This window comes from Bacillus rossius, chromosome 3 (genome assembly GCF_032445375.1).
Source record: "Bacillus rossius redtenbacheri isolate Brsri chromosome 3, Brsri_v3, whole genome shotgun sequence".
Taxonomy (NCBI): domain Eukaryota; kingdom Metazoa; phylum Arthropoda; class Insecta; order Phasmatodea; family Bacillidae; genus Bacillus; species Bacillus rossius.
The window spans coordinates 26,107,430-26,133,968 of record NC_086332.1 but is presented as its reverse complement, the minus strand read 5'-3'; the positions used below and the strand labels follow the sequence as shown (position 1 = coordinate 26,133,968).

Here is a 26,539-nt window from a genome sequence, read left to right as displayed (position 1 = left end):
CCCCCAAAAAAAAAAAAATCATAATAAAGTAAGTTAACACGTGAAAAACAAAGATTCCATTCATATGATAAGCACAAATATTATTATGTACATAAAAAACCATTTCACATCACTGATGATTGTGAGTACCTTGCAAGAAATACACAAAAAAACAAGCATAATATCTGGAAACAATAAAATATCTTGGTACTCTCCAAACATTGCAACCTTTGCATATTTGGTTTGCTCATTGATCGTCCGTAGTTTCCGATGTCGGATTATCTCTTTACTCTTGGAAATATAAAAATAAAAATTTTAAAAATATTCATTCAGCATTAAGTTTTTGAGAGATTGCTTTAACACACGTGTAACTTAAAAAAATTGTTTAGTTGATATGCACCATATAAATAAAAGTTCTGTCTTCTTGATACTTATTTAAGGACGTCAACGCGAGCGAAGCTGCGGGTTAGATATATGTATATACAGTGAGGTATAGGGATAGAGAGCTACACACTCACACTCTCACTCTCTTTATCACATTCACACACACATCCTCACACACACACACAGATATATTTAGGAGACACATATATATATATATAGAGAGATAAAAATAAAGGGTTAGAGATTTAGAAATAGAGAGATATTAAGATACAAATAGAGATATAGGGAGATATGAATAGAAAAATATATGAGATATTAAGAGATATGTGTGTGTGTGTGTGTGAATGAGTTACAGAGAGATAAAGAAAAATATAGGTAAAGAGATGGTTTGTATTTGTATAAAAACTTCAAAAAAATTACAAAAAATAATTAAACAGTCATTGTCATTGCTGGGCATTTGCTAGTAATAATATAATAAAACATCTTCAATAAAAATTAAAAACTTTCAACCCCGGCTTGGATCTGATTTTTGACAATGAATTTTACTAAAATACTGCCTACCTTTTTAAAATTTGTAAAAAAGTTAATACTATATAGTTTCCGCACACATTAGATGACTTTAAATTATTTAGTATTAAAGGATAGTTGTACTGTCATAAAATTATATTTTTTAATACTTATGTGAATTCATGGAACTTCATTTCCTAACAAATTTAATTTATTTAGTATTACTTTAAGTAAAAATAGAGGATGTAGGTATACCTAGTATGAAATAATCCAATGGACTGAGCTATGTATTTAATAATATTATAGCAATATCATAAACCAATAACATGTATTCATATTTATTTGCTTAATGCGATTGGTGCATGGAAAATATTACGACAAAACTAATTTAACTGTACATATTTATTTTTGATGCTTCTTTTTAAGACATAATATACCTAGGATATTTTTAATAAACTTTTTTTTACTGAGTTATGTCATTTTAAATGCATTAATTTTTATTCCAAGCCAGAATTATTTAGAAAACACATAATTATGTTAAACTTAAGTATAGTTCAAGAAACGAGTGTACGAATAGGTTTCTGCACATATAAAAGTAAGAAGAAAAAATTTTCATCGTCAAAATTACAGTTTAATATTGACAATTTCCATTGATCACTGCTGGACTACTTCAGGAGCGATTTAAAGAATAAATTCAAATGAAAATGAAAACATAATTGGCAGAACACTATTGAGTTATGTATATATTTTCATATCCTTTTGTTTTTGATACGATCCGACTCAAAACATGCCCTCTGGAGTGACAGTTCTAGTGCTGCGTATAAAACTCTCGCCGCCGGGAAGAATGTCCCCGCGACGTGGCGCTGAGGGCGGCGCTTGTCGGAACCAGGTAGTCCGGCGGAGCTCCGGCTGGCGGGCCGCAGCCTGCGGGTGGGGAGGGGGAAGAATGGGGTGTAGAGGGAATACGAGAGAGGAGGCTCTGTCAAGGTCGCGCTCATGGAGCTAATATACAGTAATACATCTGGAGAGCACAAGGGAAGACCAGCAGAGGATGCGAGGTGAAGCCGGGTATCGGCTTCCTACGCTGAAAGAAAATGAAAAAGAGCCAAACTCGCCTCGCGCGGCCGAGAATCCTCCAAACTAAACTCACAACAGCTCCGAAACTATCAAAACAATCAAACTGAAAATTTTACTGGAGTATCTATAAACATTTTTCCCCACATTGCTTTAATATTTTTTTCGGAACATGAATGCGGCCGTGTGTCCCTAGCGGACGGACGTGTTTAGTGAGAGCTCCGCGGTATTATATCTAATCTTTGTTGTTCTTTACTAAGTGGAACGAGATAATCAGTATTAATTCCTCACTACTCAATCAGTCGGATTTTGAGGGATTTTCTCTATCCTATAGTGATGCAACGATTGAAATAACTAATTGTGAATTAGACCATATAGATAACTTGAACATGTTCCGGTCTCCGACAAAAAAAACGAATGTGAATACTGCGCCAAATCAGTTTCAAACTGAGAGTGTAAATACGACTAATCTTAATGCTCTGAAAGTAACACTTATCCCAGAAGAGGACGCGACTTCAAACAAGCCTTCTAGAACGTCATCATCCCAAAAGGATTCAACTGCATCTGGTAATGTAGTCATGTCACCCGTTTCCATGGAAATGAGCAAAATTATTGAATTATATGATCTTGTTAAATCTATGAATACTAAAATTGACGACCTTAAAAATGAAAATCAGGTATTAAAAACTTTACTGGACGACTCCAGAAATGAGATTGTGAAGTTAAGTGAAGAAGTGTTCAAGATCAAAAATGAAAAAAATCCTCAAACTGAGCCAAAGAAAACCAATAAAACTTATAGTCAAGTTACAGAACAAAAGAAAATTGAACAGAAAAAGAAAGTTGAAACATCTGTCGCCGCGCCGGTTGAACGTGCGGCTGACCTCGTTACCAGTCAGCACTTTTCCCGTGTTGCAAGCAACGCTGATGCAAGCAACTTAGTAAGCACTTCTCCTAGCAAGCGGACTACTGATGAGCAAGGTTTTACCACCGTGCATTATTCACGTAAGAACAAATCCAACGGCAGCCACGTAAACCAGCCTGAGTCTGACAACAAAAAGAAATCAAAAATACAAGTTGGGATGAGGAACATCTCATCACTTAAAACAGTTTCAAAACCAGCTTTCAAAAAAACAAAAGCATTATTTGTAACCCGTTTTGACCCATCAGTTGAAGAAAAAGAAGTTGTTGATTATATAACCAGTGATCTTAATCTATCACAACTGAAAGTCGTTAAACTACGATCCAAATATGACACCTATGCATCTTTCCATGTATCAGTATTAGAAGAAGACTTTGACATGATACACAATACAGTTTTCTGGCCGAGCGGTTGCCTTATCAGCCCATTTTATGGTAAGCTATTCCCGGATCAAATATTCAAGAAAGCTGATAAAAACATCAATAACCATGAAACAACCAACTCTGCATTAAATTCTTCTGTCCAAGATCACATTCCGGTGCCTGGAGGAGCACACTGAAACCCGTGTTGCGCATACTGGACTTATGTGAGTGGGAAATTCTTTACCAAAATGTGAGAGGACTGAGAACTAAATCAATAGAATTTTATAATAATTTAGCTATTAATAATTTTGACATCATTTGCTTAACTGAAACTTGGTTTAATAATAATTGTATTGACTCGCATTACTTTGACGATAGATATTTGATTTTTAGAAATGATAGAAACGCAAAATTAACATACAAAAATAGAGGTGGTGGGGTTTTAATTGCTATCAACAAGCAAAAATTCAATTCTGCTTTCTCGATTAAGATAACTAAGCATCATGAAATTGAATCTATTTGGGTTAAGGTCAAAACATCACATACCAACTTCTTAATACTTGGCAATATTTATATTCCTCCTGATACTTCTACGGCAACCTACCAGTCCTACTTTGAAGATCTCGAAGAAAAATTTGCAAATTGTTTAGATAACGTTATTATACTGGGTGATTTCAATGTGCCTGGTATACATTGGTTAAATTCTCAGTCTGATAGAATAAATTATAGAGGCTTATCAGCCAAAGCTATGGCTATATGCAATTTCACAACAGGTTTAGGCTTGTCTCAATTCAATTATACTCAGCAGCCCATCCATCTTTTAGATCTTTGTTTCTCTAATTTACAATATTGTTTGGTCAGCAAATCATTAAATCCTCTTGTTACGGAAGATATTTATCATCCTGCTATCATAATTAATATCAAAATGGATATATTAACAAGGGATGTTAATACTACGTCTTCTTATCTGGACTACAAAAAAGGTGATTATTTAAGTCTATTTATGGCAATTAAAGAACATGACTGGTCTACACTGTACAAATCTGATGATGTTAATCTAATGGTTGATTTTCTCACTACTACTTTGATTAATTATATCAAGAACTACATCCCGAATAAAATAAATAAAAAAATCCAGTTACCCGCATTGGTATTCCAAACAACTTATAGAAACATTAAAATCCAAAAAACATTTCCATAAGTTATACAAAAGAAATATGAACCCCTATTATTATGATTTATTTTCTCAATACCGAAGAGAGGCCAAAAGTCTCATTTCTCGGGACAAAAATTTTTGGCTACAAAATCTTAACAATAAAGTTAAAAAAAATCCAAAATTTTTTTGGCACTATGTAAAAATTATGAAAGAAGGATACAGACAGAAATTATCTCTTAAAATCAATGATAACGTTACCAATGACCCAGTACTTATTGCTAACAGTTTTGCACATCATTTTTCTAGCATTTATGTAACACCTACAAATAATTTAAATTACTCAATTTCTGAAAACAGTAAGTGCTCTATTCCTATGACTACCATATCTGAGAGCCTTGTACTTTGGGGAATTAAATCATTGAAATCCACTATGTCAACTGGGCCTGATGGTATTCCAAATTTTATTATAAAAGGATGTGCTGTTATTCTGGCCCCTATACTTAACTTTATTTTCAATACTAGTATAAATAGCGGAATTTACCCCAAAAAATGGAAAATTGCAAAGGTAATACCTGTACATAAGAAAAAGAGTAAACTTAATGTTGCAAACTACAGACCGATATCACTTTTAAATGGATTTGCTAAAGTATTTGACAAAATTATATGTAGGGATCTTGAATTCAATCTTAAAAATAGACTCTCCGACTGTCAACATGGGTTTAGAAAGGGGAAATCTACTACTACTAATTTAATTAGTTTTGTTAACCCAATTTATTCAGAAGTAATAACGCGGGGTCAAGTTGACGCATGTTACTTTGACTTAGCCAAGGCTTTTGACACGGTTAACCACTGTATTTTACTAACAAAATTATCAAATATAGGATTAAGCGATAAATATCTAAAGTGGTTTAATAGCTATTTATTAGATAGAATCTTTTATGTTTCAATTAATAATATTAAATCTGATCTACATATAGTTAGTTCTGGTGTACCCCAGGGTGGAACATTATCCCCTCTTCTCTTTAACATTTTTATAGATGACATTACCAAAGTATTACAATTCTCTAATTGCCTACTTTTTGCTGATGATCTTAAGATTTACAGAAAAATTTCTGTTCATCTAGACTGTAAACTTCTTCAAAATGACATCTCATCAGTTTTCGATTGGTGTAAAAGAAATCTTGTTGACCTTAATTATGAGAAAACTACATCTATAACCTTCTCCAGAAAACATCATATCATTGCTTCTGATTATAAACTTGGTAATCATGTTATCTTGAAGTCAGTTTGTGTTAGAGATTTAGGTGTCTTACTTGATAATAAATTGTACTTTCATAACCATATTGAATCTCTTAGATCGCAATGTAATAGATTGTTAGCGTTGATTAAATATATTACTTTCAATGCCACTAATTTAGATTCTATTGTTAGTTTATATTTAGCTTTAGTAAGATCCAAGATTGAGTATGCCTCCGTGGTCTGGAACAATATCACAAAAACAGATAGTGACAAACTAGATAAATTACAAAATAAACTAATCAATATCATTAATCAAAAGACCAACATTACCAACAATTCTAATAGTCTATCCTCTCTCAGATCTTTAACTCTAAGAAGAGAGCTATTAGATGCCCTTTTTATCTATAACTGTTATACAAATAAAACTAAATGCAATTATATTCTAGATAATACTGGGATTAAAGTACCCACCTATAACAGTCGACAGACACCTTTATTATGCTCCTTAGGCAAATCAAATGATATATTATACAGAATTATAACAAATTTTAATAAACATGGTTGCTATGTCTCTCTATCAAAAAATAATTTAAATATAAAACAATTTTTCTTATCTTAATTTAATTTGAATATTTTTAAGGTTAATGATGCTACCATATTTAATTTTTTTTTTTTTATAATCAGGTTCTGGATTATCATTACTGTTGTTATAGAATTATGAATCTTGTTCTTGTTTATCTGTTAGTTGCTTGCTGTATTGTCTTGTGTATGTGTTATTATAGTATTGTCCTCAATGTTATTCATATTGTTTCATGTATTTGTTTTGTCTATGTATTTTTTTTATGTTTATCATGCCTATCACCCATGGCCTTATGCCGTTGGTAGGCATGTAACAAATTGATAAAATAAAAAAAATAAATAAATAAATAACATTTTTTGTGATTACGCAGAGTAAATTACAACATAGAGGAAAAATTTTTGTTTGCAATTGTAAGTGGGGGACACTAGCGTATGAAATAAGGAAGAAGCCTCAAATTTTATTTATATACCCCTTTTGACGCATTCAACCCCATACTTTTATTTTTACAGAGAGTTGAAGTGGGAATAATGTTTCAGTGGGTAACACTACCGACATATGTCTTCGGAACGCACTTCTTTTTGTTATTATACATCTCAAAATTTATAATTTCATACACATCGTTTATAAAAACGAATTCTTACTTACCTCATTTAATCTATTACAAACCTCTTGTAATATACGTGTATTAGTAGAAGAACCAACGTAACATGCAAACCTTAGGTAAACACTGGTAGAGAATTGTTTGGAATAACTGTAATGCTATGCATATACTGAAAATGTAAGAAACTTCCAATTTTATTAATTGTTTGCATAAGAATTAATAATTTTAAAAAAATCATAGAATAGGCCTTTATAGACTGAAAACCTTTCACGTAGTTTCAAGTCGCGTACATAAAAGTTTTTTAATATATATAATTACCAAATATTGTTGAATATATTTAACATTTTTATACATGTTACAACACACATATAATAACAAACCTATATAGTATATAAAAAGACAAACGCCAAATTTTAGCATTTTGTATTTCTTTTCTCTGTGTGAATAAAATAACAGTTCTTAACGTAGTTGCTAATACTGTACTATATTTCTAAAAAAAAATTACGAAAACCCCTGACATCGTCACCATAACAATGATAAATTTGCAAAATAATTAAGGCACATTTTTTAATGCTACGAAGCACACTCTTAAGAGAAATGTTTTAAACTTATGTTGGGATGTAACTAATATCTTAAAAGCATTCTGAAACCGTTACTTTGAGGGAAACCTTAATATACCGAACCCCATACCATCCTTTAATCGAGTACGATTTTCGCTTCTTAAGACCCATTTGTCTTCTAAATGCACTGTACTGTGTAAGTAATAAATCAGTCTTAAAATCAGTTAATTATTTTATCTTCCTATTTTGTATTCTAATTTAGATAAATATCAGATAAGCATGTGTTTCTTGTATCACGACATCAAGGTATTATTTATCAGTAATTAATATTTCATTTTAATTTTTTGTTAACTAATGTGCATAGGGCAGTGCACTAGACATCACTACCTGTGTGTAGTGTTGCGTTACACTTTTTAACGCATTAGAGTTTACATAAAATGATAAATTCAAAATTTCGTTTAAAAGTATAAATATCAGCTGTCAATTTAATTAATGTCAAGTATAACTCAGTCAGTAAAACATTCGGAAATATGTATAGGACCTGTTAACCTAAATATTTGTTAACAGTTAAACTGAACTAAGATGTGTTAGAGTGGTTTTTTCTCTGTCCGTATATTAGAGGTATGGAACATCAATAAATATAGTTTAAAAAACTAAAGAAACATGCTTTTAAAGATTATCAAACTAAAAAGTTAAAAATAATTTTAAAATTTAATTTATGACAATAGTATATAAGCAATACTAGTATAAATGAGAAAAAAAGCTTGAGGCGCTTTGTGCCATATTTTTTGTATATTAAGCGCCCCATGCTTTTTTCTCATTTATACTAGTATTGCTTATATACTATTGTCATAAATTAAATTTTAAAATTATTTTTAACTTTTTTGTTTGATAATCTTTAAAAGCATGTTTCTTTAGTTTTTTAAACTATATTTATTTTTAACTTTTTAGTTTGATATTCCTTAAAAGCATGTTTTTTTAGTTTTTTAAACTATATTTATGTATAATTATCATAGGGAAATGAGTTACCAACACTACCTATTACCATCTGAGATAACTATTTGGAGTTGCAACGTCACAAAGAAATGGTAAAGTCTCTCCGAATCATTTACAGTTAGATGTATGGATATAATCTTAGAATTTACCAGAAAAAAAAAACATTTTTTTTTTCCGGCGTGGCCGGGAGTAGAACCCACGATCGCTGAATCCGAAAACTAACGTCTCAGAAGTCGTGCGCCTTAGACCGCTCGGCTAACGAACTTGATGAAATTGGTGGGACATTTTACAGTGATGAGCCACTCACACTTAGTCGAAAGAGTTACAGACGGACAGACAAACAAACATACAGGTGAAGCTAATATAAAGCATGTAATAAAATACGCATCTGCCGCCCATTTACTTTAAATACAGAATTATAAACTACATATTGTGAAAACATTCTGCAGCAGTTTTTTCTGAACGGAAAAACACGGAAGAGAAGACAGACAAAATGTGTTTCGTAAGTGATTTTTCGTCAAATGAAATGGAACAGGACAGTGCTTATCAGAATGAAATTACAGAACTACTTTTGTGCAAGGAAATGTATTTTACAAATACATTTCAAGAGAAATCACCTTTAAATGAAATAGATCTTGCTGACATGGAAGAAATAGACTTAGATTTAGAGGCCAGGCCCCTTTCAAGTGACGAAATTTCTCTTGAAGGGCTGAAATATGTTTCTGGCTATATAGCTCACCGTTTCAGAAATAAATATCCTGACCTTGGCACTACGGATTTCAATTCGGAGGACGATAGCTGGATACATGTACAATCAAAGGGTAACTTAAAATGTCCCACTAATGAATTTTTTGAATTAATAAAGATAGCTGAAATGTGTTTTGATAATATTCATGGCAACAATTTGTGCAAAAAAGAGCGGATTTTTGAATCACTGACTAAAATTATTTGCGGAACTACTGAAAATAAATATCCAGAAGCAGTTATATACTGTTTTGTCAGGACAAGAACGTATATGCGTATCAAGTATTTGAACATGAAATATTTTAACGAACAAGACCAAAAACGCAAAGAAAGAAATAAGATGAGGAAAACTACCCTCTAAGATTTTTCAGTGTGATAGTGTCCACTTTCCTTCACCATTATATGTATGTTCATAATTTATTTACGATGTTTTTAATTACTATATTTAAGAAAAGCATTTATTGTGAATATCGCAGAATTATGTAGGGCTTAAGGTATTTATTGTATTCCAAATATTGAGTATGTCATTTTTATTGCCTTTATTAAAAATAATATATATATTAACAATGTAACAAAATTGCGATATTTTTGTATTGCTATTGCAATTTCGTTTCTTGTAAACATTATTGTAGACTTTTTCATATTGAAATTATATTTGCTATAGGGTTGTTTGTATTTTAATTTTACAGTTATAAGATTTTTTATATGTTGTTTACTGTTTACAAACATTTGAAAAATATTTCCTTAACCATATTTCAATTTCCATGGCAATAGTCTTGTTAGCTTTTCGGGTAACTCTTCTACATGGATGATAAGATGGTGCGACATCTAAAACATATCACACCACCTTTACATAACTATAAAACTAAGAGGTGTTTTCTTTACATAATATTAAAGCACAATGTTTCCTTGTGGCGTAGGTGATTTAGAATTTCCATTTATCTAGAAAAATGGGCTTTCAGAATGTTTTTTAACACACAGTGTTTGGGAAGGTTTTTGAAGAAAAAAAATTGACTACGCGTTTTATTTTTTTGCAGCTGAATTCGGGCACTTGCATGAAATATAATTAATCCGTAGGAAGCGCAATGGTTTAAAGTATTGATGTTGAAGATTTGAAAAGATTTATTGAAATAGTGTGAGAGAATGAGCGAGTTGAGTGAGAAGAGTGCGGGAGTGGCCACATGACGTCTGCGCAGTTGCGGACAAATAATCCATTCTGCCTCCCCATGGCGAAGGATGAGTGAAACAGAACCCTGATAAACCTTTCCCTCCTCCGGGCACGATAGAACCTTATCGGCTGTGTGTTAGAGGGAGAGCGAGATACAACCTTCGAGGTTTTGTTAGTTCCCGCTAGATGGCAGGCCGCAGAGCGACCACCAGCGACACCCTTCCCGTATGAAGGCCATCTCGCCACTGACGAGCTGGAACTAAGCTCCTGACCTCCCTACATAGTAACGGTCACCCACATAGGCATCTAGACTCTTTAGTGGTCATATGATACAAAATTCATTGTTTTCGGACCGTTTTTTACCGTGCACCAATCGCCTTAATGGACAATTTGTAGAATCCAGTAATTTAAAAAAAGGTAAAGAAATTAAACCGCTGAGTTTTTAACCACAGTCCTTTATCATATTAACCATGCACTATAACCAGTGCACTATGAAGCCTGACAGAAGATTGTAAGAGAATATGTATTATAATTTTAATACCAGTATCATTAGGTGTTTTAAAATTTGAAATTACTCTTTACTATGACTATTTTAGTTTACCAAATATAATCAAGGGTATGTTCACTATCATAAAGTTTCATTTGGCACACTATTACATTTTTATGTCCCCTAATTTTTATGAAAGTGACTATGTATGGGTTTATGTTCAAACATGTGGGTCCGCCATCTTCCTGTGAAAATTTTGTTGTATTTAGCACGCACATCGTAAAAATTCTCGCTAACTATTTTTCCATATCTTATCTAAAGAAATATCTTCAAAAATATTTGCAATTCGATTTTACTTTGCAAACATTTAAACATTCAATTTGTTGTCACATCAAAAACTATTACTCATACAAGCGTACTTTTAACAACTTTATGTGATACAAAAATGAAATTCCATGAAAGTTTTGAGACTCACATTAGTTTTGACTTTGTAAGTATTTTGCTGCCAAAATTATTCAAATATTATCAGTTGCTTTTCCACTTTTTTTTTATTTCTGTTAAATTATGTAGCAAACAATGGAAAAAAAAAAAATTATATACTGTTTACGTCATGTTGCAGTGATTGAGGGTGCTGCTATAACTGTGTCAAACTTACCACATCTGCATTATTTGTGTTATAGAATTGAAGATTGCAGGCAGCACCACTGACTTTGTGAACCGCATCTTAGACAAGGTGAAAACTGGCATTCCTGGTGGTGGTCTGGATGAAATATGAGGATGCCTCACCTACATGTATCACATATGCTATATGTTACTAGAAATATTCAAGTTCTAGTATGTATTAATGACCATGTGTGCAGTTGGTAGGACTACGTAACTGGCTAAAAATGTATGATATACAGCGGAGACATGTACCTCACTTTACAGAAGGAATATTTTGCACTATGTGCGAGTTTAATGTGAAGGCTGACCCATAGTGTAATGTCAGGTATATTGAAAAAACACCAAGCCATAGACTATTATTTAAATTGTTAAAGTTGAATAGTGGTTTTGCTGGCTTTGAAGGTGGGTTGAATTACTTTAAGGTGGAGTTTTTAGAAGGTAATTATTTTTTTAATATTTCAAATATTTATATATGTATTTAATTTTTTAATGTGTAATAACATCTAGGCCTACCCAGGTGTCTTTGTGTAAATGATTTTACTTAATTTTAAATATTACAAGTTTTTTTACTCATTTTTTGGTTGCGAAACCATCTCAATATGTTGATTGTAATTTCTCATATTTTAGCATTCATAATCCATATTACTGAACTGTAAAAGTTCTTTAGTAAACAAGTTGTTTAATGTTTGAGTATATTTTTTACTGGAACAAATATTATGAGGTTTGGGAATAATGATTTAAATCCATTGGATTTGCTTATATTAAACATTTTTAAACTACAAAGGAAGGTCAGTGATTAGAGGTGTTTATTTTTATTTAACTGCAGGCACGATACCTTTACCAAGGATGGAGTTATATTGACGTATGAGCATAGGTTAATAATTTTAATATGTATCTGTTTTAGACTACATTTTTTATTTTTACCAGCAGGAAGGCTCTCACCATCTACTTCCCTTCTTGTTCTCCTATCTTGTTTTCGCCCAGCAATGTGTGCATTACTTTCGATGTATAATTTATGTCTCAAATATCCCACTGACGACAGCAAGGACATAGCAAAAATACAGTTTCAGAGAAAAATATACACAAAATATTCAATTAGAACTTCTGAAAACCAGGCGGTAAACAGTTAAAAACATTAATTCCAGTGGGGAATAGTGATGGGTTGAATGGTCTGTAAATCTATGAAAATTGCAGGCGTCAATGACAGAGACCATTCCCTTCCTTCACCGCCTTGCACTAGCCACTGGCCCTCACAGATGGTGATAACACCCTGCAGGAAGTCTCGGAACGTAAACAGAGTTTTTTATGTGAAATCCCGAACCTTTTTTGTCCCTCTTTTCACTAGTAACAGGTATGATCATTTCAACTAAACATAGACATATAGAAAAAGAACCCCAGCTCAATATTCTTTTTAAAGTTATCAGGAAAATAAATTACCATGATTTAAAGTTGTCTAGTACTAATTAACTGTAGGTATTACCTACGATGTTTGCAGCTTTACATCACTTATAACTAGAGACCCAGAAATATCGCAACTCATGAATTTGTGGAACATCACCAAATGCTATTAAAAAGCAGAAATAATTTTAATGAAAGTTAAATATGATTTAAAATTTTTGTGGTATAATTATGGTTAAGAGGGGTGCTGATGAGTCATGTTAAACAAACACCATTTATTAAGGCATACTGTATCTTTGGAGTGACTTGAAATTGTGTGGAGGTTAACCTAAAAATGAGAACCGAGAACCAAGAACTGATTTTTAAAAACCGGAACCAAACCAAGAACCTGGGGAAAAAAAAGTAAAACTGACACATCACTAGTGAGGAATAAAATTGATTTAATCATAAAAATTAAAAACAAATATCATTCACTAGAGCAATTGGTTATACTTATCAATTTTTATATTTGTCAGCTATTACATTTCTTTTCAATGAAATGACGTCGTGACTTTGACTCGCGAGACCCTGCACCACACAGTTCTGGCAGCTCTGGTCAATCCTCTTGGTCGTACCACTAAATACCATATAATTTCACTAATGAAAAAAATTTTAAAGTTATGTATTTGACTTTTGACACCCTTTACCCTATACTCATAATCAAAAGGTTTATAATCCAGTTATTTTCGGGAAGTGTTTTATATTAGAACTAGGATCCTGATTCTATTAACTGCCTCTATGCCTTTTCATTACACACTTAGGCAATACTTGCTGATGGTTTGGTTGGTAGTTATAAAGAACCATCATTTGAAAAAATAAACTTTTGGCTCGTGAAACTAAAAAGAAGTCACGAAGTTTGTGTGGAAAATGTGGAATATTTATAGCAACATTTTTATACTGCAGTTGCATCGATTAGATAATATTCCAGGTAATTTATGTATAATCAACTAAAAATATTTTTCAAATTTTGATGCCCTTAATTAATGTATTTAAATGTTCTTTTTGTCATAAAGTGATGCATTGAAACAATATTGTTATCTATCTTGACGGTACTGCAGGTTGTATTAGTCAAACCAGGCAGCTAGCATTTTGTAATCTGCAACTACTTACTATGTTAAATGAGAGAACAGATTTCTTATGATCCAATCCCTTTTTTAGAATAACAGAATGCAAAAGGCTAATCGCTTAATTGTTTCATGGATACAGTTGCTGCCGATACAATTTATTGTTTGTTAATGCATTTATATGTACTCTTAATGTTGGGCCTTTTCTGTAATTTTAACCAAAATATTACATCCCATTTAAATTTTTTTATGAACATGTTACCGAGTTTTCCAGTAACATTTGTTATTCCTACTGTCTGACATATGCTGTAAACAATGTGCACATTTTCACAGTTAAAGGGCAGTAATATCATTTCTGAACTTGAGCAAAAGAATGTTGGGACCACAGTGAATCTAGGATTTACTGGTTGATTACAACCAAGGAATGAAGAAAAAGAAATTATGAATAAGTATATGAGTTTGCTTCTAAATGCAGAAAGGAACATTAATTTAGTTTGCATATTTCATGTTTGCTTTATTACCTGAAAAATATTTTAATTATATACTATCCCATTCTGAAAGAAAAAGTTTTGTCAGTTTTTTTAGGACACAAACCTGTTTGACATTAGAGATGTTTGTGAGGATGAAATTTTTTCTTGATTTTTTATATACATACATGCTGCAAGTTATAAATATTAATAACTAATAAGTTTCTGATCGTAAGGTAGGGCATACTTAAAATTTAAGCCAATTATGGTATTGTGTGGCAAGACATTGTGGTCGTCTTCATTACTATTGACTTGAAAAGTGGCAGGATACACTGTTTAATTTTATGATTTAAGCTACATACTAATGTAGTTTAATATGGTGCTTAATGCCATAATTATTGTACTCAAATCCCTATCTTAATAATGCACACATATTCTATGCCAGTAGGTATTTAGCATTCGCGATATAAGGGGTATAATTGAAATTTGTACATTTAGTACTGATTAAACTATTAAAATATATCCTCTTTGTCCTACCAACTCCAAACATGCATTACAAATTTGTTTATTTTTGTTTGTAACATACTTAATCTATATATGCTCATACATATAGGTACATATTTATATGTTGATGTTTTTTCTGTTTTTTATGTTTGTGAGTAGTTTTAATATGGTGTTTCTTAATTTATAAGCAAGCTCTTTTTTATGTTCTGCAGCGGTATTGTTAGTGTTATGCTGTACAAAATGCAACAGAAGGCGATGTGTTGTGATAAGTACAAGTACCTGTTTCAAAGTGCTCTTGTGCCACGTGTTGCTGTTATTATTGTTGAGTGTGTGACTTGTACAGTAGCATAAAACTTTTGGTTTCTATGTTACATACTTTGCCAAACGTTTGTGCCAATGGCTTCTGCAGTGGGTGGCATCATCTTGAAGCTTTGCAATTCATTTGCGAGAAAGTATTTGTTGTCAAATGAAGTTGATAAGAGGAACATATGCTTTCATACATATCTTTTAATTGCAGAGAGAGTCTAGTGGCAGAAAAATTTAAATAAATTTTCCTCATTGGTACAATAAACATATTTTAATTCTGATTGTAATGGATCATAGTAGGGAAAGTTTTTTGTGTGTGATGAGAAATATTTACATTATTCTTGGTGGGTCATGGCTAGTACTAAGATAAAAATTATAATTAATTATGTTTAGAGAGTAGAAAGTAATATGTACATATAGAGACAGGCACTGCTTTTAACCAATTTTTTTTTTTTTTATCTGTAAGTTCTTGTTGTGAAGCAGTGCAATTTTGTGGTTGAGTTATGTGCTAGAAGGTTACATATTATACCACATAATACTTTTCTATGTGTTTTAAAAAAATCTCCTTTTCTATACCATTTAACAGATAAGAATACAGTTTCATAGTTACATATTTACTTCAATTGCCTTCTTGTATTTTACTGAAAACCTTTTAGCATCTGTTCTACCTTTTTAAATAATTCATACTTCATAGACAGTTTTACAGGTATCAGTGTAGGTGAGATAATTTTAATATTTTAATACCTAGTATGCTGTGTCCAGGACTTAAACTAGTTTGTGTCTGCTTCTATATTTTAAGAACTAATGACAAAATTTTACAATCTAGGTTTATCTAATCTGGGTAAATGATTATACATTTCATGTTGTTAAGGCTGTCTTACTTTTTACATACTGTAAACTTCTTAAAAGACTTTCATTTGAGGTTTCACAAATTTATTATAAATAAATAGTCATGACTCATCAAGTCAAGTTGATAAATATATCACTGAGACATAATGTAAATTGATAGTTTTTTTAATAACTGATAGTTCCTATTATTATACAGTGCTTGTACAGTCATAGTTGTTTCTGTTAGTTGTTTTGTACATTGGTTATATTCGTTGTATTCTAAATGTCTGTCCAGGTTTTGACAACATGTGTTAATTTTTTTATTTATCATGTTAGTTCTAGTTAATCCCATAATGGTATGTATTGATAAAGTTTGCATGTTTTCATGACTTTTTATAATGATATTTCAATAATTGTGTAGTTCAAACTATTTTTTTCATCATCCATTAAACAGTGTTCTTTAAGGGGTTCTACTTTAGCAGCAATTTCATTTTATGATAATTGGGTACAAATAAAATACAGCAGGTTAAATGGTTAAAACTTACGTTGAATATTATCAGTAAAGTTATAAAAGTTGTAAATTAATTAGTATTTTGGTTCTTTGTACACATCCTATGTACATACATATTTTTTCCAGTTTGTAAATAGAAATAATGAACTATGTATATGTCATCACCCTGTGTTGGTACATATTTTAAATAGAGATTGATAGTTAGCTGTTGTGTTGATTCAAATGGAGTCGAGATACTGTGACCTGATGGCTTGTAGGGTAGTTATGATGTGAGCTTATTGCCACACGTGTTGCAGCCGTTTGGCCATGCAGTGGCCCAGATATGCACGGACCACCCATTAGTTATGATCGGTGGCACTGCCATGATTGTTGAGGTTCATGATGTGGACATCCCAGTGGCTGGTGCAACTAAAATAGCATTTACCTGAATATAATGCTGTAATATCTTCACCAAAACTGTGGAAACTAAAAGTGGGGGTCGCATTATAATCGCAAATTTGTATCATGCCATTGGGAATGGCTTTGTTGGAAAACTTCAGACTCTGCTTGTAAACTGCATCACTTAACGCCTCTTTACTCTGAGGCTTCCGGAACCTCTGCGCAGGTGTGACAGATGAGAGATGCAGGATGAAGGAGAGGGTGCAAATGGAGTTTGTCACTGGGTTCCTTCTGCTTCTCTCTACTGGGGCTCCCCTCTTCTTTCATCTTCCTAGGCGACCACCTTGTATCACCACATTCTGTGCTTTCTGAATAAGCTGCCTTTGAACTGCAATCATAAAATTTTTTTAATGGCACGTAAATCATTCTACTGACAAGTGGCACCAGAAAAACTCAAGACATTATGGTATAAATGTACTAATTTTAATAATTTTCAAGTGCTATGTACTTGAATTTTGTGATTTCTAATCCATAAAGTCTTTTTCATAGACTCATAATGAAAACGTTTGGGGTCGCATTATATTCAGAGTTGCATTATTTTCGGGTAAAACCAGTAACAATTAATTAACTCTGCTTCATTACCCAAATTGTTTGAAGGCATCTGTAATGGAGATTATATATATATATTTTTTTTTCTGTACATCGCCCCTTAAAGTTTAGTTTGCGCATTTCTTAAGTAACAACACCAATGGATTACAGCATGATTTGAAGTAGCCCGGTCATATGTTCTAAGTAACGCTTTTATCAGTTACGGGAATATTTATTTCTGTGCACACACAATGGCAACGGCACTTGTGAAGCATTAAATGCAATGCAACAAATTAATAATGTGACGAATCAACAAATGTTATTTTCCCCTTTCCTTAATAGCTATTTGCTCCCTTCATTCCAATGAGGCACGCTATAGTGTTCAGCCAACATTTATATTATGTCATCCCATATGTCAGCAGCAGCTCTGGTGAGAAAGCCAGAAGCTATTAGGGCTAGTTTACCTTGTGCCCACTAGGATATGCTAGTGGCAAATCATGCAGACACATTTAGTAAACAAAAGTCAGAATTAGGTTAATATTAAATATTCTTTTCTAATAATAAAAAACATGAAGTTTATTCTCTTTTTAAATCTTATTAAAATTTTATATATCTCCTATATTAATTAAATTATTATTTTGTAACTTGGAAATGTTGTTAGCGCCTACTTAGTAGTATTATGCCCAAGCTCTGTTGTGTAAACAATGCTGTCTGTTAATTTTTTTTTGCACTGTAATTTAATATTAGTTTGTTTAATCTCAAAATGTGATTTAAATGTACTTTAAATCTATTTAGACTTATATTAGTACTGTAATTTTAGTTTGACAATAGTAGTGTCTTAATTAAAATGGTAGTCATCAAGCACATTTACCTGATTGGAAAACAAATTATTTTTATTAACATTCACTCTTATTGTAAAAACGAATTAGGGCATTTTTTCGAGGGGCGGGTGTATTCTATTAAAATGTCTGATAATTTTTAAGAATCAGTGCAGTTATAAAAAATTCGTCCGAAAAGAGGGTACAGTTTTGTGCATAAAAAATTCGTCCGAAAAGAGGGTACAGTTTTGTGCTGGGAAAACCTACACTTATGTGATTTGAGGTCCTAACGTTAGAGGGCATGTTTAAATTTAGGTCTTATCAGAGCAGCTAGTTGCTTGCCCTTTAAAACTGATTTGTTCTGTTGATTCTTTGGCACGCTGGCCTGAGTGATATGTGTGTGCGTTAGTGACGTGTCATGCTATTGTGAAAAATTGTTTTGAAAAAATAACTTAAGTTTTTTGCAAGCTGGAATGTGATAGTACATGAAAATGTTAGAATGTGACTTGCAACCCTTTATAATTATTAATGAAAATCATTTAGATTGATGCAAATACTGAAAGAGACTAAAACATTGTTTTTAATTCAAGGGGGGTGGGGGGAAAATATTTAAGAGCTATGTACACTTTGTACACTTCATTATAATCATGTAAGTTCTTAATGTGCACTTGTAGGTAGAATACATTTAGGCCTATAACCAATATGAATATGCTGCTCTTTGACAGAGTAAAATACATGAGTTTAAATAACTCCACCTATTTACAATTGTTTTAACAAAAAAAAAAGCCTTAATATTTTTAACACAAAAAAAATTCTAACTCGGAAACAAGCTTTAATGATTGGGCTTTAATATTTTGTTACTTGGTAGCAACTAGTTTTATATTTCAATCTTGATAGCATCTCAAACATTGTTAGATTTATATTTTAATTTAAGTTTCCATTATGGACAAACTATGATCCTTATTCTTTTTAATGTTTTTAGTTCAATGTTTTACATTCCTTTTACTGCTATTTTAGCAAAATTGGCTAAGATTAAAAGTATGCATTCACAAAAATTATGTTGGCTGAGCTTTCAATTGTAAAGGACAGCTGAATTCTAATAATAAGACGATATCAAGACCAACAGTAATAAATTGCAAGTACAAGAGTTCTGTCACACACACATAACACATATAAAATGATTGCACTTAAATAGTAATAAAACTCGCAATTCAAATGACACTAGGTAGAACAAAATTAATTTTCTAGAAGTCATACCTATCTTGGATTTACCTTTGTTATAAGCTTTTTCATGCTGAACTAAGTGACCTGAATTCAATCTTTACCTTTCCACTCCAATTTATTTTGTAGTTGCTGCTGTTCTTGCTACATCAGTGTTAGCTGTTACCATGTATGTATATACGTGAGTAGTTGGACCTTATTGGGCCACCCATTACCAATAGTAAGGTCACGCCTATGTTGCAACACATTTTCTTACAGTGTTAAATAATTTCAATATCATGTGCCTGTGAATTTAACTTACTTTTCAGTGGTAGCTGCAAAACAAAAGCAACTTCAATAGTAATAAGGGTTATTTTTTATAGAAACATCATAATGTCTTAATAAGTATGTAAACTATAGGTTTGTCTAAGTGATATTTGATACTGCATGTTTATCCAAATTTTGTCAAAAGTTTAAAGGGGGAAAAAAATTGTTTTAACTAGTAAACTGTTGAATGTAATGTTTCAGGATGAGTTTTAATTTTAAAATTCATCCCTATGTGGACAGAATAAATTTTTATTTATTATTTGACCTTTTGCTGCTGTCAGGGCCTGGTTCTGTTTTTGATTAGAATTTTTTAATGTACAGCATTACACTAGCAAATGTGCCCTTCCAGTTGTTTGTGTGATGTTTACATACGTAAACATTAATTTAGTAGAGAAAAATATTGAAATTTCCACTGGAAGGGCTAGTGCAAACTGTAAAAATCAAGCATATTTTGTAATGCAAACACATGCATGGTTTCATCTTGGTTGGTTGCACATGTATTGTTTTCATCCAGATTCAACTAGTTTTTAACTACAGTGACCTTAGAATTGAATGATTTGATTCCCAAGAAATACCAGCATAAATGGAAGCCATGGAAATTAAAACTGACTTAACATAATTTTGTTTTAGTAAGTATTTTTTGATACTGTGAATAGGTTGTACATTTGATACAGATTAATGTGTAAAACAAGGCAAATTGAAAAGTGATTCCATGCAACATACAGTTGCTCTGGTTTAGAACGACTCTGATAACTCTACTCATGCCGCCCGCCTTGCAGGCAGGTCCAGGCGAGATATTGTGGCACAATGGCTTTGTTCTGCACGAGACCCTTTCTTCCCCATGCTTGTAGAGATGAACTGGCTGTTGGCAGTCTCTTGCTATCATCTCACTTATCCTTCCACAGCCATCCGCATGCACGCGTAAGAGTTCTTGAGTTGTAACAACCACGGGAGGCACACTCAAAATACATTACCACAGACACGCTAACTTGGTCACGTGCAGTTCTGCATTTTTGCATATTTTGAATACTTATTTGTTTTATGAGGTGCATTAATTACCAAGATATCTATCCATGGAAACAAATTTATGTTTCAATAAATGTTTCAATAAAGTATTCTTTTAACGTTACTGTTAGAAGCTGCTGAAAATGGACTAGCACTGACCGCTTGCCAAAAGTTGGTTCCGTGATTTGCCTTGGCTACGATAGGTTATGTATGCCCTTCTGAACTACCAATTTATTCAGAACACATCCTTTGTTCCACTATTTAACAAACATTTGTATTAATAAACAAATCACCAAAAATTTTCAAAAGATGCAACTAAATAAATTAAATTAGTAAATATTACTACAGGGTGATTTTAAAAGTACGAATAGATCTATGTAAATCATGTGGATTGGTTTACAGATTATATGCGATTTTGGTTTATTCGTGGCATTACTCCCCTTGATTAGCGCAGAGTCTACTGTAGTTTATATAACTGTTGATGACTGAGTTAATGCAATTATGTATTATGAATGTGAATGTACGTAGTGCTATTGTAGCATTGCCAAAACTTTGTAAAGTTGTGTATGTGAAGTCAATAGAGAACCTATCAGCAGGATATTGTGTAATTGTTCTTGAATATTATGGTACTATAATCTTGAGACATTTACTAATACATTACTTATGAATAAGAATATTGAATGTTGCTTTCACTGAACATGTCAGTAACTAATCAAAATCAACGATTGAGTCCAAGATGTAAAAATTAGAATTTAGGCTGTAGTATTTTAGGAACTGACTCATTTCTTGTTGGGTTTCATCATTTTGTGGTCATGATAGTTGATGATGGAGTTTTGCTAGTATGTTAAGTAAAATGCACTTTACTATTTGAATACCAATGTTCATGTAGCTTATCAGACATCCTAAACCTAAATGCTTATCCAGTTGTTCTCTCTGTGCAAAGGTATCTGCTTGTCATTTTGTAGCAGAGTTTAACACAGAAGTAGTTCAGGTATTAACCTGTACTTATTAGTGTAGTAGAAAATACTTTATATTTTGTTATAATTGTTGCTGCTGTGAAGCGGAAACACTGAGCGTGCACATATTGTTGTTGTCGTAAACATACCATGAGCTTGTCAGTTAAGAGAGTTTATAACAGGGTTGAGGAAAACGCTGTGATATAGTGATGTGTGTCATTATTATATGATCACTAGTAATATGTAGTGTAGAAAGGAAGTAGCTTTCAAGATATGTTGCAGGTGGTAACAATTTACTCGTACGTCATATATACTGGTCATTGATTGTTTTTTCTTCTTCATTGTTGAAGCACATTCTGTTCTTCAATCAGTGTGTGTTGGCCAGCATGTATCAACTTTTAGAGATGGCTTATTGTGGCCATTTAAACCAGTTGCTTCAGCTGATGATGAATTCAATATTTCCTGTGAATTGCAGTTGTGTTTTTTTTATAATATAGAATCTCTGTAATGTAGCCAATTGTATTTTTTTATTTTGGTTAAAAAAATAATCTATTTTATTTTTAAATGACTTTAACTTTTGTAGTGTTCTGTTTAATTAATTTTTTATTTCAAATTATTAACATATTTCTGATGTATATTTATAGTCAGTAATTAAAATTTAACTAGTGGTATTTAAACTGCATAAAAGTACACATTTTTTTAAACCTTAAAATATTAGTTTTTTTTTTTGTATATGGTGTTAAGGTGCAACAATTAAGACACAAATTTTCCATAATTGTATCAGACTGTTTCAATTGGTATTTTAGTTTTTTTCAAATATCTAATGTTAAAATAATCTCTAATTTCAGTATAAACTTAAGGAGATATATGGGCCGTCTTCAGTTTCCTATCATAAACACACTTCTAAGATGAACAGATACATAATCTATGGAGCTATATACAACATGTTCAGGAACTATTTTTTTCAAAATCATGCAAAATTTTCTTGAGTATAGCATGCTTATGGTCTGAACAGTGAAATTTTCATGATAATTCCTCAGCCGTAAAGGCATAGCTTGAAAGCTTACTTGATGTGACCTAAGTTTAAAGGCGCCATGCTACTATATTCTATTTGACTATGTGATATAAAGCTTTATAATAGGTGATGTTAGTTTCGGTAAATATTTTTATACGTTTCTATTGTAAGGAAATAATAAAAATCCCACAGAATTGTTGTCTTTGGCATGTAACCCAGTAGTGAATGTGTTAGTTTTCTAGTGACTGTGATGAACATAAGTTGTTTTTTTTTTATTGTGGAGTACCAGGTTCTGTGAAAACTGTGCGAGTAACTGCTGCCCAGATGCTGGCAAGGTGCTGAATTGTGGTGCAATGAATAGTGAATAGTAAAACTGTTGATGCGAGCGGCATAAACTAGTCAAAGAATCTAAGTGTTGTAAATGTTGGCGAGGGATCGCGGAGCGCTCGGTTCCTGGTGGTGTTCAGTAGCATGTTCATGCTCAGTTCCTCCATTGCAGTAACACAATTCATTTTTGTACCTGACGCAATGCTGTCTATAGGTTTGGCAATTGCCAGTACTTGGCTCTGCCTTGTGAGTTAATGTTTATTAACTAAAGTGCATGGACTAATATTAGTTTATTGGTAATTTATCGCATGTAATATATATAGTATAAGAACATATTTTAAATACAAAATAAAGTTAGTGTATGTATATTGTTATGGACAGTTGAGACAGAACATCTGACTTGTAAATTGTTATATTAATAATTTGGGTTTGTGCCTTGTGTAACTCAACTGTTTTTTCATATTTTATATTTTTTGTCTTCTATTTGTTGCCAAGGTATGTACCTGTTTGAGATAATCAATGTCTTATCTAGATTTGTTGCTAGGATGTGCTTAACATTGTTACCTGTTAGGGCTGTGCAAACTTGCATAATTATTTTTAAGATTAAACCAAACTCAAACTTCCAACCACTCATGGGAGGGGAGTTGATTTTTAAGAAAATTAATTTTTTTTGCTGCCTATATGTACACAGAGAGTGGGATGAAAATTAAGTCTATTCACAATAAAATGAATTGGTTTGTAAACCTTAAAATTATGTGTTACATGCAGATAGTATTTACAGTTAATAGTCTACATTCTAGGTCATGTGTAAAATTTAACGTTAAATCTAGTACCTATATTAAAAACATAAATTGTCAGATTTGTTTAAAACTTCAATTTTAAAAACTGAAAAACCATATAATTAAAATTTAAAAAAAAAATTTGGATGTAAGAGAGTGCATCTGTATCGCAAAGAATTTAAGTAATGATGTGTTAAAAATTATTATTTTTTTTTTTTTTTAGTTTTTAGTTAGTGACTTTGAAGTGCAAAAATTTAACAATATTTTTTGTTATAGAAATTTGGGCATTTAACAAATTTTATTGAATACTAATATTTCTTATATCTGTTAAACTTTAAATTTTCTGTAATAAGTTTTACTATTAATAATGTTAAGATAATGTTGCAATGTTGAAAAAAAATGTTGTGTTCTCTATGTACGAACAGAAGTACGTAATTATTTTTATTTAAAAAAACTGTCTCTTTTGGTGAAAGAATAATAAGGAAAATGTTTATCACCAACCACACTTCAGTCAGAAACTCGACATTAGAAGAATTGCAAACAAAATCACAATGTAAATAAAGTTATGGAATATCATCTTAAGATAGATTCAGTGCAGATATTCTGAAATTTTTCTTCTGTAGAAACATTCTGTTGGGAACTAAAATTTTTGTTACATAGAAATATACTTCTATAAAACAATTTTTTTTGTTTTATAGGAAAATGGACACAGCAGAGTAATGATTTTTTTATTTACAGTGGTACCTCTTATTTACAACCCTTGAAATAATCATTTACTTCATTTTATGCAGCTTTTCTGTACCCGTAATGTAATGCTGTTACAGTATACATTTCCTTGGTTTACTCTCTGTTGTATTTCAGTCCACGGAGAAGTCTAAGTATAGGCTATTTTTGGCTACAAACAACAGAACAATTCATATATATCTTTTATTTTTAATGATTTGCTCTGTATTGGATTAAATTATACGGTAATGACAAATTATATAGTTTAGAAATAACCCATTACATTGAACGTGTACAGTTACTAGTACTACATATTGTTTTAGACTTTCCAACTGGCAGTATTTAGTAATTGCATCAGTGAGTTACAATTCCAGACTAACTGAAAGTCAAAAATACATTTGACTTGCATTTTGATGCATCTCAATGTACATTTGCAGGTTCAGAATGTGCATGCCTTGGTAGATAAGCTGCTTTTTAGTTCACTTAGTTTTTTAAAATGTATTTATAGTTTTTATCAGAACTTTCAATATTTTTCATAGTTTAAAATAGACACAAATTTTTTTCATGATGCACTGCATCATATTATGCTATGTTTTGTGTTTTAAGACCACACATATTTTAAGGTGAACATCTGTTATTTGTAGTTGTGTATTAATATTGATTCTTCATAAATTGAGAGTGTATTTATATTATAAACCTACATGTAGGTATGTATTTATCAACCTGAGCCAAAACTCGTTTTTGATACATATGATACGTAATTGTTTTGTCAACATTTATTGACCACTTAGCACAACAGTCAATTTGGCATAGATGTGCATTTTACCAAAGATTGTGACCACTTTGTAAGTGACTCGGTATGTATTTTTTACATTCTGCTAATTATACTTTTATTGAAAAACATAAAATGAAAATTGTCTCTTTAAAATGTGGTAATATTCTGATATCCTATTAGTAAAACAAAGTTGATATCAATACCTACAGTATTTCACTATGTGTAGATAGTTATAGCAATTATCCTGTAGAAGTTTTTATTATTTTACCACTATAATTTTATCTCTGTCATTGATTGGTGTGTGAAAGAATTTCAATGTGTTTCATTTGTTAACTTTTTTACTGTTTGCAGTTGTGTTGTATTTTTCTCAAGTATTTTTGTTTAGAATTTTTAACAATGTTGTGCCAGATGATTCAAGCAGTGTAAATTCTTGTTGCATTTGTACAGATTCTGTATCGAATGTCAAATGAATAAAGAGTTAAATTGTTTGAGCACATATTAATTTCTGAAACAAAAGGGTCTTTTAAAATTTGGGACTTGAGTTGCATTGTCTCCTTACATGTATGGTGTCATCCTTTCTCTAAAGGCAGTTGCACAGATAGAGACCAACATTCTCAACAACACATACATATTAGTGGTGTAGCATAGTATAAAGTAGTTATGCCCAATTGACTAGGTCTGTAGACAATTGATAATATAGGGGACATTTTTGAAGACAGTGTGTTAAAAAGTCAAATCAAGCATATATTTTTTAATGTTTATTTATATGTACACTACTTACATTTTCATTCATTAGGTAAATTTTTATGCAAGACTACCTATTTTAGTTGTTACCCTGGTTTTTTTTATTAGTTTCGTGGTCCCTAGACCTCAAAACCATTGTCATCTCAAATGTTATATCCGCTAACATTTTTTTATTAAACGTGCAACTCTCAATTCTTCCACAAAATTCACATTTAAACTCTTTTTAAAATTAAATTTTATTTAAAAACCACAACATTACTTCTCAAGCATTCTATCAACTCACAGTACACACATCTGAAAATAAAGAAGCTTTATCGTGAAATATAAGTGTTGCCAGCCTCAACTGTTAATGAAAATCAAATGAATAC

At 31.7% G+C, this 26,539-nt stretch overlaps 1 protein-coding gene across 2 annotated transcripts in view; it reads left to right on the top strand.

The window, feature by feature from the left end:
* LOC134530402 (protein CREBRF homolog) overlaps positions 1–25,925 on the top strand; it is a 60,761-nt gene extending 34,836 nt beyond the window's left edge. For both annotated transcript variants that reach the window (XM_063365197.1, XM_063365196.1), the window contains exon 8: positions 11,437–25,925. In XM_063365197.1, the coding sequence (XP_063221267.1) occupies positions 11,437–11,531 (95 nt within the window). In that variant the 3' untranslated portion in view covers positions 11,532–25,925. The remainder of the gene's footprint in view (positions 1–11,436) is intronic.
* Positions 25,926–26,539: the final 614 nt, after the last annotated feature.